General features: G+C 35.9%; 1 protein-coding gene across 1 annotated transcript in view; it reads right to left on the bottom strand.

Moving 5' to 3' along the window:
* CUNH6orf58 (chromosome unknown C6orf58 homolog) overlaps positions 1–14,967 on the bottom strand; it is a 40,883-nt gene extending 25,916 nt beyond the window's left edge. The window contains exons 1-5 of the mRNA XM_032861964.1: positions 14,667–14,967; positions 12,965–13,051; positions 11,096–11,280; positions 9,808–9,908; positions 4,864–5,113 (exon numbers count right to left, since the gene is read on the bottom strand). Of these exons, the coding sequence (XP_032717855.1) occupies positions 4,864–5,113; positions 9,808–9,908; positions 11,096–11,280; positions 12,965–13,051; positions 14,667–14,967 (924 nt within the window). The remainder of the gene's footprint in view (positions 1–4,863; positions 5,114–9,807; positions 9,909–11,095; positions 11,281–12,964; positions 13,052–14,666) is intronic.
* Between the last annotated feature and the right edge of the window lie 3,816 nt (positions 14,968–18,783).

Below are 18,783 nucleotides of genomic sequence, written 5' to 3'. Positions count from 1 at the left end.
TACCGGATTATGGCTCCAGATCTCACTGTTGAGTCTTTTGCATTTGCATTTGCATTTGCATTTGAGGTAAGATAATGGCCCAATTCATTCTTTTGCAGGTGGCTGCCCAGTTCTCCCAGCACCATTTATTTAAGAGACTGTCCTTTCCCCATTGTTTATTCTTGGCTCCTTCCTTCGCTGTAAATTAACTGACCACATACGTGTGGGTTTATTTCTGGGCTCTCTATTCTGTTCCATTGATCTATGTGTCTCTTTTTATGCTAGTACCTTACTGTTTTGCTAACTATAGCTTTATAGTATAGCTTGAAATTTGTAAGTGAGATGCCTCCAGATTTGGTCTTCTTTCTCAAGACTGCTTTGGCTACACAGGGTGTTTTTGTTGTTGAATCCACATTTTAGGATCATTTTATTTCTGTGGAAAATGACACTGGAATTTTAATACATGATGCATTAAATCTGTAGACTGTTTTGGGTAGTATGGACTTTTTAACAATATTAATGTTTCCAATTCATGAAAATGGAATTTCTTTCCATTTACTTGTGTCTTTTTCAATTTCTTTCGTTACTGTCTTACAGTTTTCAGTGTACAGGTCTTTCACCTCCTTGATTAAATTTACTTCTAGATATTTTATTCTTTTTGATGTAATTGTAAATGGAATTATTTTTCTTCATTTATAAGTTTATAGGTTATGAACACACCACCATTACATTAGATTATCCTGAATTTAACTGTATTTTACCTTTATCAGAGGGATTTATGCTTTCATATGTTCTCTTGTTATAATTAGCAACTCTTTTGTTTCAGTTTAAAGAAGACCCTTTGACATTTCTTATAAAGCCAGTTTACTGGTGCTGAACACTTTCAGCTTTTGCTTGTCTGGAGAACTCTTTATTTTTCCTTCAATTATGAAGAAAAATTTTGGCAGGTAGGGTATTCATGGTTGGGAGTTTTTTCTTTCAGTGCTTTAAATAATTCATGCCACCCTTCTGACTGGTAAAATTTCTCCTGAAAAGTCTCCTGAGTCTTATGGGAGGAGGGGAGGTTCCCTTGTACAAAATGAGTTTTCTCTTATTGCTTTTAAGTTTCCCTTTTTGTCTTTAACTTTTGACAATTTAATTCTGTGTTTTGATGTAGGTCTTTTGGGGTTCATCTTATTTAGAACCCTAGATTTCCTGAATCTGGATGTCTGTGTCCTTCCCAAGTTACAGAAATTTTCAGTCATGATTTCTTTCAATACATTTTCTGCTCCTTTCTCTCTCTCTTCTATTTCTGGGACCCTTGCAACATACGTATTGGTCCACTTGATGTTGTTCTATACATGTCTTTAACCTATCTTCATACTTTTTCATTCTTCTCTCTTTTTGCTCCTCTCATTGGATGACATCTGCTGTCTTTTTCTCAAGTTCTGGATCCTGTCTTCCACTGCAGTTGAATCTCTCTATTAAATTTTTTAGCTCTGTGATTATATTTTTTCAGGTTGGTGAATTCAGTTTGGTACTTTCTTATATTTTATATTTCCCTATTGAAATTTTTACTTTGTTCATGAATTCTTTTCCTGACCTCAGAGAGTATCTTTGTGACCATTGTTTTGAACTCTTTATCCGGTAAATCACTTATCTCCATTTTAGTAAAGTCTTTTTCTGAGGTTTTATGCTGTTCTGTTATTTGGAATATATTCCTCTGTGTCTTCATTTTCCTTGCATTTCTGTGCTGGTTTCTATGAATTAGACAAAACAGCCACCTCTCCCAGTTTTGAAGAAGAGGCCTCTGTATAAAAGATAAATTTTACCATTCAGCCATGCCCTTCCTCTTGGCTGTCTTCCAATTCTTTGTGAAACTGCATAGTGTGTTCTTAATGGCCCCCAGTAGTTGAAGGTGGGCCAAGCACTATCAGTGTCCCAAAGAGGCAGAGCTCAGTCAACACCTGGATGCCACATGGTTTTAAGCTGGATCCTCAGGTAGCAGTTTTTGTTTGTTACAGTCCTATGGAACCCATCAATTTAATTAAGCCCTGTTGGCTATTGGAGCCATGCAATCAAGGGGTATCCTCTGAAAAAAACATGGCACAGATGTGTGTACAAGTTCCCCAGGAGGTACCTTTACTCTGAAACAAAATAAAGGGAGAGTGCCAAGATGACACCATCAAGTTCTTGGTTTCTGTAGTGTTGCAGTATTAAATTAGAAAGCTGCCCCTCAGTCCATAGCTATTAGAATGAACAAACAGCCTTCTTTCATGAAAAGACTGGTGTGTTTCAGTTTGCTGCCTCTGCTCTGGACCCTTAGGAATTTGTCACAGTGTGTCTGCACAAACCTTTCAAGAATTGTCTCCTAGTTTGCTATAGCCTTCTGAGTCTTGCAGATCCAAGCCCTGCTGGCTTTCAAAACTAGATGTTTGGGAGCACATCTCTCACATGGAAGTCTTAGAAGTTGGGGTTCCGATGTATGGATGGATATGAGGTCCAAACTCATCACTCCTTAAGGAGAAGCTGGGAGTTGTGAGATCTCTCCCTATTCTGTGTTGCTTCACCACGGCTGGGGCTTACGGCAAGATTGTGTCTCAGCCTCTCCTTCCTGCATTGATGTGGATTTTTTTTCTCATTTTCCCAAAGAGTAAGAGTCATTCAGCTAGTTTCTGGATTTCTTTCAGAGTGAATTTTCCTGTCTGTAGCTGTCGGTTTGGTGTCCGTGAAAGGAGTAAGTTCAGGAGCTTCCTATGTCACCCTCTTCACTGCAGCTTCTGAGATACCCAAGTTCATTTCCTCTCACCCAACCATACATCATACTTCAGCAAACAGTTGTTTGCTGGGAAGAAACTTTCAAAGAAAGGAGGAGGTAGTGACCATTGCAGCAGAAGAGTAGGAGGTAACAAACCTCTTGGTCAGGTTAGGGGCAGCAAAAGGGGTAGCTGGCCTCAGTTTTGAATCATGAAATTCAACAAGTTTTTAAAAGCATTTTAAAATTATATTAACATGAATATCAGCTTTTGACAGTTTTAAATCTTCATGCAGTCTTCATTGTTCATTTTAAATCTCACCCATGTGGAAATAAAGTAATAAAATCTAGGCAAGCTTTGTTTTCTTACTAATTTATACCTAATGTTTCTTTCAACTTAAATATGAACTTTACTCTTAGAATATGTATAGTCAAGGATTAAAACTTGATGCACTATAGATAAAGAGATGGTTCAGAATTTTACATAATTACAAACTAAAAACTCCATGCCAATTCTTACCATCAGCAAAAATGTTAAAAAGCTAATTTGAAGCCTGAAAGGTTAATTTTATTTTGTAGATTAAATTTAATGAACTTAGCTTAAGTTTCTTGTAGAAAATCCTTCTGGAGACTAAAAAGTAGCTACATGACACTTTTAAACTTTATTGAAAACTTTATACATATGTTTCTATCAAAGATTAACTGAAAATTCTCATTTTTAAGTGTCAGTATTTGTTTTTCACTCATTCTTTGTTTTCGATATATCTGTTTTCTCTATTCTCTGCTTATTTGAAAACTCCAAGGCCTTTGATACAGACTGAATTCTGAGTGTTAGTGGAGAGTGGTTGCCATGAAAATGACAACTTGACAACAGTAAGTACCTTGTTATATAAGGTCTATACAATTACGCTGTCAAGGTTCACCATTTTTTCACCAGTAACTTTCAACATTTACTCTCCTATTTTTTTTTTTTTGTGAAAGCAATTCAAACTTGTGACACAAAGCCAAATTTCAGTAAAAGTTAATCTGTAATGAAATCTTGTACAATGGTACTTTCAAGCTTTAAATGAAATAACTTTCACTCTCCACTCAGTTCTTCACCTTGTACATCTTAAGAGGAAATCCAGTTTATACAACCCAAGCCTATGCAATTTATGCCAAATTTGGCAGGCGATTAACAAAATTCATGCTTCTCCTTTCATGGTATAGTTTGTCACACAAAAGTAGTCCATAGACAACAGTTTAATTCCCTACCCCACTGCTTCTCCAAACATGAGAGCATCTTTCTGCTGGTGGGATGTAGATTATATAGAAGTCAGGGGTTGGAACAAGCACAGATAGAAGGGGACTTACTCCTCTGTTCATTGTGTAAAGGGAAACTGCCATTGACTGAGAATATTTCACTGGAACCATTACTACAGCAAGAAGAAACTGCCATTGCATGAAAGCCTTAAATGTTTGGGGTTATTTCTTACTCAAATTAATACAAATAAGATTTCAAAACATATATTTAATGGCTTTATGTTTACTTTGCTTTTGTATCTTTCAGATTCTTTTGGAGGGGTTAAAAATCGTAATATTTTAATTATTTTAATTTAATGTTTTCAGCTTGGTTCACTGCATAAGACCATATCTAGAAAATTGAGATGATGTGGTAATTCGAAGGTACAATTATAGATTCCTTCTGTTTTTCATTCTGAAGAAAGCCCTACAGTTGAGGGGCTGCAGCAGAATATTTCATCCACAGCTAGTAAGACTAGATCAAGTGAGCTCATGTAAGTCAATTTGCTAGTTTTTCCCATTAATCATGGCATGTTTTCTTTTGAGATTTCTATTTTTTTTTTTTTTGCTACATTTAAGAGCAATGTGTAAGGTTTTTAAAAAAGTAATAGTGTAACAGCAGCAAAGGACTGTATCTGGGTTTGTGGATGAAAAGGGGACTGGAGGCTGACTGTTGGCTTCATGGATCAATAAAGATGCATAAGAAAGGACAGGCCACCCTTAGAAGGACCAAAAACTGTGGAATGGATACCCATGGAAAATCATGACTTTCTTTGACAGTATGTGTTATGATGATTTTTGTATCTAATGAAATCATTATTTCTTCCTTTATTCAATGAGATATTAATTTTCTCTGAGGTATTGCTTACAAGGCTGTTACCTGGAGAGTTGTCCACTCGGCCAAGAAAACTTAGAACAAGAAGAACCATGTTTTGAAAGTCAGTAAAGTCATGGATGAAGGGGGCTCTATCCCCATTAACAAGCATTCGTGGAGGCAGGCCCTTCTGGAATTCATATGTTCTGACCAAAGTTGTTGGAAAGAGGGCTGCCGCTAAATATTTCACAGCCACAACCCAATTTCTTCCAAAATTTGCTTCTGGCTTAGAATAATACTCCAACCTAAGAGACAAGTGGAAACACGTACAATTTTAATTAGTCCATTCAGAATTTCAGCCTCATTATTTTCTTGTTTTTGTTTTTGATTTTTTAGTTTCAAGTTTTTATTTAAATTCTAGTTAATTACCATATAGTGTAATATTGTTTCAAGAATAGAATTTAGTGATTTGTCACTTACATATAACACCCAGTGCTCATCACAAGTGAGAAACAATGGTTTAAATAAACTGCAATGGCTTAGATAAACCGCAAGCCCTAAGAACAATGGCTTAAATAAACACTAGGAAAGAGGTGAGGGCACCAGTTCAAGGCACAAAGGCATATAAGCAAAGTCAGATCAAATGGAATCCTTTCAAATGATTTAACTAAATCTGTTATTGGACAATTCATCTAATATTTCAGTTAAGATGTAGCCAAGTTAAAAAAAAATAAAAATACACCTTAAGAGGCTCATTTTAATATAAAATACAGATATACGTGCAGCAATCAATCTTAGGATCCAAGATCCAACAGTTTTAAGTATATGTAGACCATACAGAGCTCAGTATTGTCTCATGTAAAGAAAAAACCCTAATATATTCTTTAAAAAGTAACATATGAGATTTGAAGGAAATATCCCAGTATATAGTAGATTGCAAACATGTCTGCAGTTTTTCAAACTCTTTCTATCTCTGGTGTTTGTTTTTCCCAGTGCCCCTTCCCTATTACATTGGAAGGAGGTAGGAAGGAGAGAGGCATAACTTTCTGATCCTGGTTCAGCCATAAGATTTCATTTGGCCAATAGGATATTAGCCAACTTGACACCCTGTAAGCCAGAAATATGTTTTCACAATTTGGTTTCTCTCTTTTGCCATTCTGCTGTCACTATGGTAAACACTTGTAAAGCTTGTTTACTGAAGAATGAGAAGACAAGTGGAGCAGAGCTGAGCCTCACTCAATCCTGGGATGCCAATCAAAATCAGCTAACATGATGTGAGCCTAAGAATGATCAGCAGACCTGCGCAGCTGAATCTTAAACATGTGAGGAATAAACACTGGTCTATGACACTGAGATTTAGTAGTTATCACCTGTCTACATTCTCGTGAAGAAAACAAAATGAAATACAGGACAACACACCTAATAAATTGCAGACTTCTCAACAATGAAACTGAAGCTAAAAAGTAATGGAGATATGCCTTCAAAAATCTTAAGTATTACCAGCCTAGGTTTCTGTAATCAAAGCCTTTCTGTAACTCAAAGCCTCAGTCAGAAATCGTGATAGAATAATGATACTGTAAGAATGCAAATTACCTACAATTTTTTCTTCTTATACAACTGTTCTGAATCGACCAGTATATAAGTCCTGACAAACAAAGTAATCCAAGAAATAAAAAGATACAGGATACTAGAAATGGGCGATTCAACTCAAAGAAGAGAGAAAAGAAATCTAGTATAAATATACTAGAGACCTAAGAATCCTATCTGACCACCCAGGCAAAGCAGAGCAGGTCAACAGCTCCGAAAGAAACCTCTTCAAGAAGAAAAAATTGATATAATTCCAGATGCTTTTAAACATGTTGAGAAGAAACTTCCTTGGTTTGCCAACTTGAAGTAATTAGCGTTGTGTACAATAGAAAGTAAACAAAAATGTGTAAAAAATTATCAACGCTAAAGGGAATAAGATAACAAAGGAAAATAATTATAATCAGTTTAGTACATGTGATATGAAGAGCAATTAATAGTTAAAATAATGTAGCCACTGAACATTGTCCCAATCCAAATCACTAAACAATCATGCAGAGAAAGTGAGAAGTGGGAAGAATTTGCGTGGTGTGTGGGTGAGGGGAGCTAAGTGGTAATTTTCTATGGTCATGATAAAAAGGATTATACTTAAATCTACAAATCAGGAAATGTTATAGGATTTTTTATTTTTAGAAATATAGCACCAAATATCAATGTAACCAGTGGTTATAGTTGTATTCTTCCTGGATACAGCTGTTTCATTTACTTATGTATTTTTGGTGGAAGAGATGGAAAAACCTCATAGAACCATGTGACTCTTTAAATCATTGACATATACGAAGTAGATAATATACAAACTAAAAGTGATCCAAAACAAAAAATAAGAAAGCACACCTGAATTCAATATATGAATTAAAGGAACAGGAAGGAAGGAAGGAAAGAAGGGAGGGAGGGAGAGAAGGAAGAAGGAAGGAAGGAAGGAAGGGAGGGAGGGGGGAAAGGATGGATGGATTTCTGAAGAATTCCTGAAATAGAGATAGCAGCAGCTGTGGGAAGATGCTAAGATCTTCCCACAGACCATTCCCATAGATGGTCTAAGGGCCATCCATCCACTATTCTAACTCCTAGAACAGGGAGGCCGTGATCACACTCACTTGCCTGCTAACCTACCTAGAGGGAGGGAGAAGAGGTTAAGAATGATATTTTGTTCAATTAGGTGATTGCCTGCATGGTTCATCTCTCCCCAGAATTGAAAGATTCTTCATCAAGGAAGTGAATATTGTATTTTATTCCTGCTTCATTATATATTGAAAATGTGGAAACATTTTTTTATTGTTTAATAGCTTTTAATATCTTTTTAGAAAGGAAGAAGAACCTTGGTAGTTACTGACCTCATCAAATGAGTTTGTAGGCCATGTACCTTGCAGGTAAGAAAATGAGCTATGGAGTTAGGAGAAATTTGAATACTAGCCCTGCTACTCCCTGGCCATAACATTTTAAGAAAGTTCCTAAACAGCTCAACTACATACTCGGGATATAGAGAAATGAGGTGTTTTCAGGTGAGATCTTATATTAGGATACTTCGTGAAATTTCTTTTACTTATTGTACTTGAGAAACAGTAGCTGTTTAAAAAACTCATTTGAGAGAGTCATTTGTTAATACCTAAATAGAAGGTCAAGTAAGAAGGATCAAATTTCAGAGAATAAAAAGAGTTATTAAAAAGCAATTTTTTTGGTTATAATTAGTGAGGAAAGTGCTTCTAACACTATCAGAAAAAGATTTTTTAGGTCATATGCTTGTGATCAAAATAGTCATGTAAATATTTAAGATTATTCACCAAAAATTCATATGCTCTGTGATTTTGGAGTTTTTAAATAAATTTAGCCTGTTAAAAATACGGTATTTCTTTCAAAAGCAGTTCCATTACATATATAGGAATAAATACAATTAGATTAAAAGTCTAAGTCCACAGGAGACAAGAAATGTGCCTATAAGAAAAAAGTTTCTTCAATCTCCTTGAATTTACCTGAAGTACTCTTATATTTCTTAGGGACAAAGTTGGATTCTCTAGTGATTTATCTTTGTATATGAACCTGGAACATCTGTAAATGAAAAAAGTAATCTAGAACAATGACTTGCTATCAGTCATATCTTGAGGTAGGCAATCCCAGGCCAGAATCATTGTCTAATAATCTCATTTCCTGTCATCAGAATAGAAAAAGCAGTTGAGTTACAACTGCAGCCCCAAATCCTATCACTGATGCTGCCCCAGGAGAAAACTCTTCCATTGCCCAACTTAATATCTGGTTTTTGAAACCATATCAATAAAGGAGGTAAAGGAGGAAACGTGCTTTGAATCTGCTACTTACGTGATTTATTTACCTAACTGATGGTCAGTGGGAGTCAGTGGGAGAGACAATCAGTGAAATTAAGAGGCACACATCCTGCTGGCTTTACCAGTCTACTTATACAATACCAAGGACCCCAATTTTTTGGTTCCTGTTTTTTACCATACCCAGATTTCTACCCCACACTTCACTCAAAGTGGTTGACTTCACCCTCAGACAGTGTCCATGATAGCGGATTTTATGTATCAACTTGACTGGGCCTCAGGGTGCCCAGATATTTAGTTAAACATTATTTTGGGTGTTTCTGTAAGGGTTTTTTGGGAAATCTCAGTTTCCAAAATCATTTGACTGAGTGAAACATATTGCCCTCCCTAATGTGGATGGGTCATATCCAATCTTTTGAAAGTGTATTAGAACAAAAGTCTAACCCTCCCTAAAGTAAGAGAGAATTCTCTTGACTGATGGTCTTCAGACTGGAAGATAGGCTTCTCCTGGTTCCACCTATCTATCTGTCTATCTATCTACCTATTTCTCTATCTATCATCTAGCTAATCTATTAATCTATCAACTATCTATCATCTATCTAACACTATTTCCTATTGGCGCTGTTTGTTTGGAGAACCCTGACTAATACATTATCATTCACAACTAAGCACTCTAGATATAGAGAGTAACATGTAGATGTAACATGTAGAGTGGCTTGATAATCTGCTAAACTATCCTGTGTGCTAATCCTGATGCTAGTTTATCTTTTTCTTTAAGTATGTACCTACCATATGATGTGCCCATGGTTAAAATAATGAAGAAAATTTCTTTTCTTTCTTTTTATATAGAGAAATTTGTTGTATGTTTTATTTGTTGGTTGGTTGGCTAGCTGTTTTGTTAGCTATCAGTTGGTTAGTAAAAGATGTTTTTTTTTTTCCCCCACAAAATTTTGCCCCTTCTTCATAAGACACTTTTTAATCAAATCATTCTAAAAGAGTTATACTTCATCATTAAAATACTCAGTGAATAATATTATTTAATAGGAAGATTAACCATCACTTTAGAAGAGGAATAAAAAGGCATAAGTAAGGCCAAAATCATTTACTATCTTAAATAGAAATGATTTGGGATCCATTCTTACCTATCTTCAAATATTTTGCTAGCATATTCCAAGGTTGAAACATGTGCAGCCCAGAAGTACTTCAACAGGTCTTCAAAGCTACTAGAAGGATCCTGCAAATGCTATAGCAAAGGAGACATTTATTCATATTTGAGAAAATATAACAATTCCTCTCCTTAACATTTCATTGAATCCCATATATAAGCTAGAAATATTCTACAAGAGAGGAGAATTTTTGTTTCTAAGAACTATGCAGACTCTTAGTGAATAACACTCCATAATAGAGTATAATAAATATCTATTATAAGTAATACTATTGAATGCACCTATAAGAAATGAGCTGCAACAATTTTCACAAGAGTCAGTATTTTATACTGGCCAGGAGGATTTTGGTTTTGGTTTGTCATTTGTTTTTCTGCCACCATAGTAGAAATTACCAAAAAAGTTTAAAATTAAGAAAAAGAGGAAATTTTTGTTAGGATATTTAATTCAATCATATCTAAAGTAGTGAATTAATAATCTAAAGAACTAGTAAATCTATCTTTTTATTGTGGACCTTAGCCCACTTCTATGTTTAGCCAGTGTTTGCATTTTGCTTTTTGAATATTTGGTTTTGATTGTCACATAATTGTTTAGTGTGTGGGTTATTGCCATCCAGGCCTGCAAGGGCTTGGAAGTAGGTCCTGGAACCCCCCTCCCCGCCCAGCTATGGCACTGTTAGGTACAGACCCCTTGACCGGACAGGGCCCTCTAGGGGTTGGGGGAGGGTTACGGAGCTCTTTCAGTGTCCATCACCTCACCTGCTGTCAGGGATTCCTACCAAACCCTGATCTTGCCTTTGTCTTGCCTCACTCCTTTACTTTGCGAGCTACTTTCAGGTTTGATCATTAATTAATTCATTATTATGATCATTTATTAATTCAGTTGAAATAAGTTAATTGACTGTTCTAAAAACAAACTCTATAATTGTATTTCTCCCAAGAGTTAACCCTTGGTTGCCATGCAGGTTCAATTAGCCAGAATACTCTTTTCATTTAGTAAGATACATTTTGTGCTCTCACATTTATGTATAATTTAATTTAAATGAGTGGATAGGCTTTGTGTTAATGCTGTATTGGTTCAGAGGGTATTAATGGCACATAATCCCCCACTGTAAAGTAATAATATAAGTTGCATAACAATTTACATTTTTGCATTTAGGAAAATATTATATGATGAACAAAAAGACCTAGACAAAAAACATTATACAAAAAAGGAAATTCTCTTATCACCTCCTAAGAAAATAAATTATAGAACTTAAGAAAGCAACCTGGTAAAAGGCATTCCACTTGCTCATTATCTCAGGAAAGGATGATTGACAACTAGAAACATTAAGGCAAAAATTCGTCTGATCTTTGGGTGGTGGCAAAAGCATGACTTGGTCTGATGATATCCCCATTATGCCAGAATCAACCGCAGCAAGGAAAGGTAATGCACTTAGAAAGTAATTCATATCTGTAACAGCAAAAATACTTATTATTACCACAAGCACTAACAAATGTGATAGAGAATATTTTTAAGTAGTCTGTGAACTAGTAAGCAAAAATCACAAGTCCAGAAACCAAAAAGTTAGTCACTACCAAAAAAAAATTAAAAATCTCCCTAAGGATCATATACATAGCTTTTGTTAATAAACCTAGAATCATAAATAAACATAGACTCAAGCCGTTGTCTATATCTTAAATAAAAATTAATGTTGACATTTCATATTAATTTAATATTACTTAATATCCAATTTTTCAAAGTGTTAAGTAAAAAAGGAAGAAAATTATCTATTTGCACATAGAATGATACACCTCTAACTGAAGCTTTGTCATAACAATATTTTTCTAAAACATTTTAATGTGGCTATAGTGTTAACATTTTGTACTTTGTACTTAGCCAAGTTTAATGTGCAACCATGATATCACAAAGTCCTTGTTTTATATTGGGTTTTTAAAGCAAACATTTTGGGTAAGTGTTGACAGTTGATCTTTGGATAAGATCTTTGTCTTAAATTGACAATGAATTAACTTTTTTATTTCTCTCTAAATATAACCTATTCCATCAGATTTAGACATTATAATTTTGATGGCTATAAAGCTTATACTGATTCTCACTGGTGATGCAGAACATTGTCTATGATGAGACATGCATTTATGAATGCAATTCTACGCCCCGGTGGAGCAGACTGCTACTCCAAACTACTAAATCAATTGGAGAATAAAGAAGCCTGAGTTCTACATCCGTGGCCATGACTGTTTGTGGGTCTTTGAAAAGAACTGGTCTGCACAGTATTAGAAAAACATGTAAAAGTGTTATATGATATGTGTAAATCCAAGAAAGTGAAACTTAATATATTCTTGTCTCTAGTTATTGGGAAATATCTCAGAGAAATTGTGTGGAAATTAATTTTATTACTAAAGAACAAAATAGAATTAAAGAATTAGAAAATAACCTTTTGATTATTTTTGTATTAAATATGTGACTGAGCCTTTGATTACGGATTGACAAAATGATTTGTGGCACACTACTCTGACACGTTTATGGTTTTAAAGTCAAACACATTTGGTGTGAACAAAATGAGGCAAAGCCCTATTTGCTTGTTCTCTCATTTCTCATCCTTCCTCATTCTGGAGACTCCCCGTCTCTCGTGGGACCTCCCACCTGACTGCCAGTGCTGGGCTTTCAGAGGCCATGGTCCTTTGCAGTTCCTTGTTTCAGTCCTTCTGTGAAAAGCTGTATGTGTCCCGAGGAATCATTATTGACATTATGGCTGTTAAATTCTAGAATGTGGCATAAAGGCCACAAGGTACATGATGAAATAGATTCCTTCTTACAAAGGAATACTATAGTTTTGTCTCTGTCTCTAAGATTTTAGGTTGAATACTTTCCTTGGGGATGGCTACTACCTATTTTGCCATATAAATGAACCTACCAGGGGCACCTGGGTGGCTCAGTTGGTTAAAGCCTCTGCCTTCGGTTCCGGTCATGATCCCAGAGTCGGGAGATCAAGCCTCACGGCAGGCGCTCTGCTCGGTGGGGAGCCTGCTTCCCCACCCACCGGCCTGCCTCTCTGCCTACTTGTGATCTCTGTCTGTCCAATAAATAAATAAAATCCTTTAAAAAAATAAAAAATAATAAGAATAAATGAACTTACCAGCCCACCAGCTGTCCACGGAGATACACAAATGATCTCCAGATTCATAGCCACAGCCTTTCCTTCCTCTGGGATCAGCTAATCTTCCTAGAAAAGAGAAGGTGTAGGGATTATTTGTTATATACTAACATTAATTCTTGAATATCAATAACTATTTTGCTTTAATTTGTTCTCTTCTTCTTTCATTGGTCCCCAACAAGTCCCTCGCACTCAATCCTTCTCCCTTCCTTTTCTTGTCCCTTCCTTAAACACACACAACCTACAATCAAGCACATGTTTCTATGCTATCCTGTTTCCAGGTCTTGTCCTTTGGCTTAATTTCCAATATTATCAAATTAGAATAAAATTTTTCAGGTGGACTTAAACACTGGTATTTTTTATTTTTAACAAGGTAGTTATTTTCAACATGCAGCCAAGACTGAGAAACACTGCTTTGGCTCATTCTTTTATTTCCTAGTAGATTTCATTTCTATTTCCCCAGTAAAATTTCATCCACATTTCAAGTCTCAGGTTAAATTCATTTTTTTCTGATCACTCCAGCTGACTCAACTCTGGCCCTTGTTTTGCACTTTTAATGTCTATCCAAGAGTTATTGTTTATTGTTTTCTATTTTATTTCTGCTATTTTTCCTATTTCATTTGTGCTGTAAATTCTTTGATGGCAGGGAAACTATCTGAAAGTACTTATTCACACCCCATCTCTCCACTGCTTTTAGCAAATGCTGGACACTTATCAGCTCATCAATGGATGAGTTTAGTCAGACTTGATCCTGATGTGTGAATGCAAAGAAAGAGAAAGAAGAGCATTAATCTACCAGCTCATTCAGACTCTGTATCTCCCCTGAGGTTGGCATGCCTCCCATAGTAGACTTTATATTAATGATTTCTCTTGGACAGGGTTGATTTGACCCCAATGAATGCCAGATAAATAGGAGTAGATTTGGGTCTCAGGATATTCCCTAACAAAGAAGCATGACTTGTCCTCCTCAGTAGCTCCTGAATATGACCACTGCTCAGACTTAATATCAACCATAATCTACTCTCTATATTTTTTGTATTGGAATAGAACATATATCCTTATTGGTGGTATTATCAATGTGGATAAGCTCCTTCATGAGCTTCTTCTGTTGGCAAGAACAAAAATATCTAATTTATGAACCCTTGGCCCACAACGTATCTCCTAACTAAACACTAGAATGTATTTTCAAGAGGAATCAATCATTTGCAGAGAAACATTCTTATGAACAAGATGGCACTCCTTACCTATCAGCCCTATCTCCATGTATAGGTAATCACAATTGGGACTTCAAAAAAATTCAGGTTAATTTGACATCAACTTCTGTTTTTAATGTATATCCTTTTGACTGTTTTGTTCATCTAAGTGCTTCAAATGGCATCTAGCACCTAGCACGAGTTCAATAAATATTTGAAGTATGCTCAATAGATTTCAACAGATTTAATATGAAGTCTTTTTGTGTTTGGCAACTATCCCTTATGCCCCATTGTGGATTCTAGTCAAGACAGAAGCATGTAAAAGAAGGCTTTATGGAGGAGAAGTGGAGAAATATGGTTATGAGGGGAAAGAGGAAAAAGAAAAGAATCAATTTTCAAAAACATGGTATGGTATTTAGAGAATCTTACTTCCCAATTACTACGTGGTCCTATTAGTAGATCATCAGGATGAAAACAAGAGTCATTCTTACCTGTTCTGTATTGCCAGCCATGCTGGAGAGGTAAACCCCAAAAAATATTTTGTTCATTGCTAGCGACAATGTTTTCAAAATAACTCGCTGTCTTGTTCACTAGGATTTTGTACATCCCCAGTCTCTCAGAGTATATCCAGGGATCAATGAGGTACTTTCCATTCTCTACCCTGTAGTCACTGAGCTGACCAGGACTCTTCTCCCACAGTGGCGGATACAGATCTGAGAAATTATATGCTCCTGCTAGAGAAGCAGAAAAGCAACCAACTAGCACACAGGTCCAAGGAAGAGGGAAAGCCATTGTACCAAAGCTGGGGACTGAGGTTGTGGCCAGGCTTTTATTGGGAAATGGAGGAAGAAGTCATGGTATTTGCTTATATCTCAGCATGTCAACACTTTTTGTTCTTTTCCCTGAAGATGACAGAGTGAAGTTGGAAAGGCTTACCAATGAAAATAGGGTGCCTCTCTTGCTAAATAATAAATGGATTTATTGATAATAAATTTATCAATATAGTTTGTTATTCACATGATAGTCCAAACAAGCTTCTGAAACTTTTATTGCTGAATGAATAAATATTCTAAACACTTCCAAAAAAACTGCTATGAAGTTTACATTGTGTTTTTCTGCCTATTAAATTGAATACACTCCTACACATATATCTTGACCTTATTCATCTAGAAATTTAAAGATATGGGCAGTTACCTATGTCTGCTGAAAAGAATTTATATAGCAAGCCTGAAAATGTTATCATTAAAAAAAAAATTGGGGGCCCCTGGGTGGCTCAGTGGGTTAAAGCCTCTGCTTTCGGCTCAGGTCATGATCCCAGGGTCCTGGGATCAAGCCCCGCATCGGGCTCTCTGCTCAGCAAGAAGCCTGCTTTCCTTCCTCTCTCTCTGCCTGCCTCTCTGCCTACCTGTGATCTCTGTCAAATAAATTTAAAAAAAAAATTTAATTAAAAAAAAATTGACTTGCAAGTTTGGCCCTTGGCTGGCATCTATCTACTTGGCTCTCAAAGTTCCTAGTCAACAGTTAAATGACAAATGATTCACTGTACCTAGACTGTGCAAACCATATGGTTTATGCTCAATACCTGCTTTCCTTGCAGAGTCTGGAACTTTCATATATGACCAGTCCCCAGGAAGCAGCTTAGGTACTGCCTCTTTAGTGGGCATCCCTGGACAGACACATAACATATATATGCTGTCCTTCTGTTACTGGGAGAAACTGTGCTCTGTGTGACTTCTCATGGAAGAGAAAGAGCATGTAGAAATCTACATATGCATTCCTCCAGACTTGGCCTGTGTCTTTTCCCCTTTCATTCAGCTGTGAGTTCTTACTATATCCCCATAAAGAACCTTAGCCATGAGTATACTTACATGCTGAATCTTGTATGTCTTCTAGAACATATTTAAACAGAGGTCCCTGAAGGAAAACCTTCAGATACCCATTAGTTATCTCTCCCCAAATGCTAAGAAAAAACATTTAAAACATTTATTTGGTATGTTTAGTGAATATAAAAACTTCTAGCCTCCATATTGCATTAGGTATCTCTAGATCCTAGAGGAAAAGACAAAGTCTAACAGGTTTTAATTTCGGGTGTATAAGTTTCAAGAACATAAAAAAGAAATTCTCTGTGATTATAATTTCATTATAAAGAAACGGACTACCTTAAAGGACTGTGTTTTCCCCCATGCAGAAGCTATTGAACTAGTGTTTGGGGGGTAATGTAAAGGAAATTGATATATTAGTTAGCATATAAAATAGTTGAATTTTGTAACTGCTTCTGTGTCAGAATCTAAAAAATAGTTTAGCCTGGGAGTGCCTGGGTAGCTCAGTTTTTAAGCATCAGGTCAGGTCATGATCCCAGGGTCCCAGGATTGAGCCCTGCATCAAGATCCCTGCTCGGCAGGGAGCCTGCTTCTCCCTTTCCCATACCCCTGCTTGTGTTGCCTCTCTCAACATCTCTCTCTCTCTCTGTCAAATAAATAAATAAAGTCTTTAAGAAATAGGTTAGGTTGGCCTATATTATTATAGATAGGACTACTGTCAACAGAAACCTTCCAGGGTTTCCTAACCTACACTGTGATTAAAAAATATATCACCAATGATATTGGGGTACTCACTTATCATTAAAAAAAAAGCTTTAATGTGTTGCACAAATGATATGAAGTTGATATACCAGGATTTTAATAATGTGTCAATCTATATTGGGGAAAAAAAAAAAAAGAATGTTCCATTTAGTAGAAGTTTCTATTGTAGGGAAGAAGCTTGAAGTGAGCTTATGTATCCAATAGACCCAACCAGTCTATTGGCAAAAAATTCTAGTTAATTCCCAGCTTTCTTTCATCCTTGGACTCTTAGCTGGGAACATGGGTATCCAGAATTAAGGCTACAATTCAGGTATCCCTTGCATAAGGAACCACATTAGTAAGTGCCATCCACTGGGCCATGAATGGAAATGGTGTCCATGTAGCTCTTTAAAAAAGGGAAAGGTCACTATTTCATCCCTTCCTCTATGCTGAGGCTTGGGTTGTAGATGTGATAGCTACAATTCCATTTCAATGCTTATGGACAACGATACTATCTTGTTGGTATCAGAATGCAAAGCTGGAGATTGTGAGAATCCTGGAAGGCTGTGCAAGCACGAAATATAACTGAGTCCCTACATCTGGATTTGACCTGAGACAAAAACAACTTTCCTATTTCCATCACGGTTATTTGGGTTTCACCTCCACATAGTAAAAATAATGTCCTCACAAATAAGCAGTACATCTGGAAAGTCTAATTTGTAGCATCATTAGAAGCCCCTGTTTCCCCACAGGCCAAAAGTGAGGCTGAATTCTGGCATGGTCCACACTGAATTTCCCTCAACAGGACATAACTGTTTTACTTCTGTCATTTTATTTAACCAATGATCTTCTGATCACTGATTATTCCACATTCCAAAGATATTAATATAAAGGGGAAGTGACAAAAATTATTTTTTAATCTGGATCCAGAACCCAAGCATTCTGGATATCAAGAAAATATATTTCATCTTTATAAAAAAGTTAACATATGGATGAATACTATAAGACATATTTTTCTAGAACAAATGCCAACATCATGCTTAATGGGAGAATTCTGAAGAGTATTTCTTTTAAAGTCAACGATAGGATAAAAAGTAACCACTATCATTATAATCATTTAAGTTTTCTTTGCAGATACCATACAATTAAGTTAGCATAGATAAAGAAATTAGAGGTATAAAATTGTCAGTGAGGAAGAGACATTATTTTTGCAGACAATATGATAATATCTGGAAAATAGGGGAGAGTACACTAATACGGTAGCTTCAAAGAGAAAGAGAATTTCATAAATTGGCCATGTACTCAATTAATATATATAAATCAGTAGTTTTAATATAAAAACATTTAGGAGCATAAAGGAATAAATATATTGGAGGAAAAGTTCCCATTTAAAATGTCAACAAAAGGATTGAAATACCTAGGAATAAATTTAAATGTGTTAGACGAACGTGGGAAAAAATCTTTAGACACACTCATGAGAGACACAAAATAAAACTGAACAAGTTTAAAAAATGCCATGTTCTTAAATGAAAAAACTCAACATTATCAAGATGTTAATTTATAAATTTTACCACAGTCACAATGAGAAATATTAAGTAGTATAATAATAAGAAGTAGTACAGCTAAGTCTAAAGTCTTCAAAAAAAAAGTTGAGAAAATAGGAAAACTCTAAAAATAATGGCTAATAAGAATAAGAGGTAACTTCCTCTAATGTATATTAAAACCTTAATGATTAAAGTAACACACGAGAGTCATCCATATCCAGAGTCATCAGTGGGATAATGTGATCATGTGCGTATAAGCAGAGAGATCATTGGAGTAACAAAAAGAAAAAGTTTTTTGGGGGTGCCTGGGTGGCTCAGTCATTAAGCATCTGCCTTCAGCTCAGGTCATGAACCCAGCGTCCTGGGATCAAGCCCTGCATCTGGCTCCCTGCTCGGCAGGAAGCCTGCTTCTCCCTCTCCCTCCACCCCTGCTTGTTTTCCCTCTATTGCTATGCCTCCCTCTGTCAAATAAATTTTTTAAAAAAAGAAAAAAGAAAAATGTT

This window comes from Lontra canadensis, unplaced genomic scaffold (genome assembly GCF_010015895.1).
Source record: "Lontra canadensis isolate GAN:19392208 unplaced genomic scaffold, GSC_riverotter_1.0 scaffold23, whole genome shotgun sequence".
Taxonomy (NCBI): domain Eukaryota; kingdom Metazoa; phylum Chordata; class Mammalia; order Carnivora; family Mustelidae; genus Lontra; species Lontra canadensis.
The sequence above is the reverse complement of the archived record's forward strand: the minus strand, read 5'-3'. Positions and strand labels throughout refer to the sequence as shown.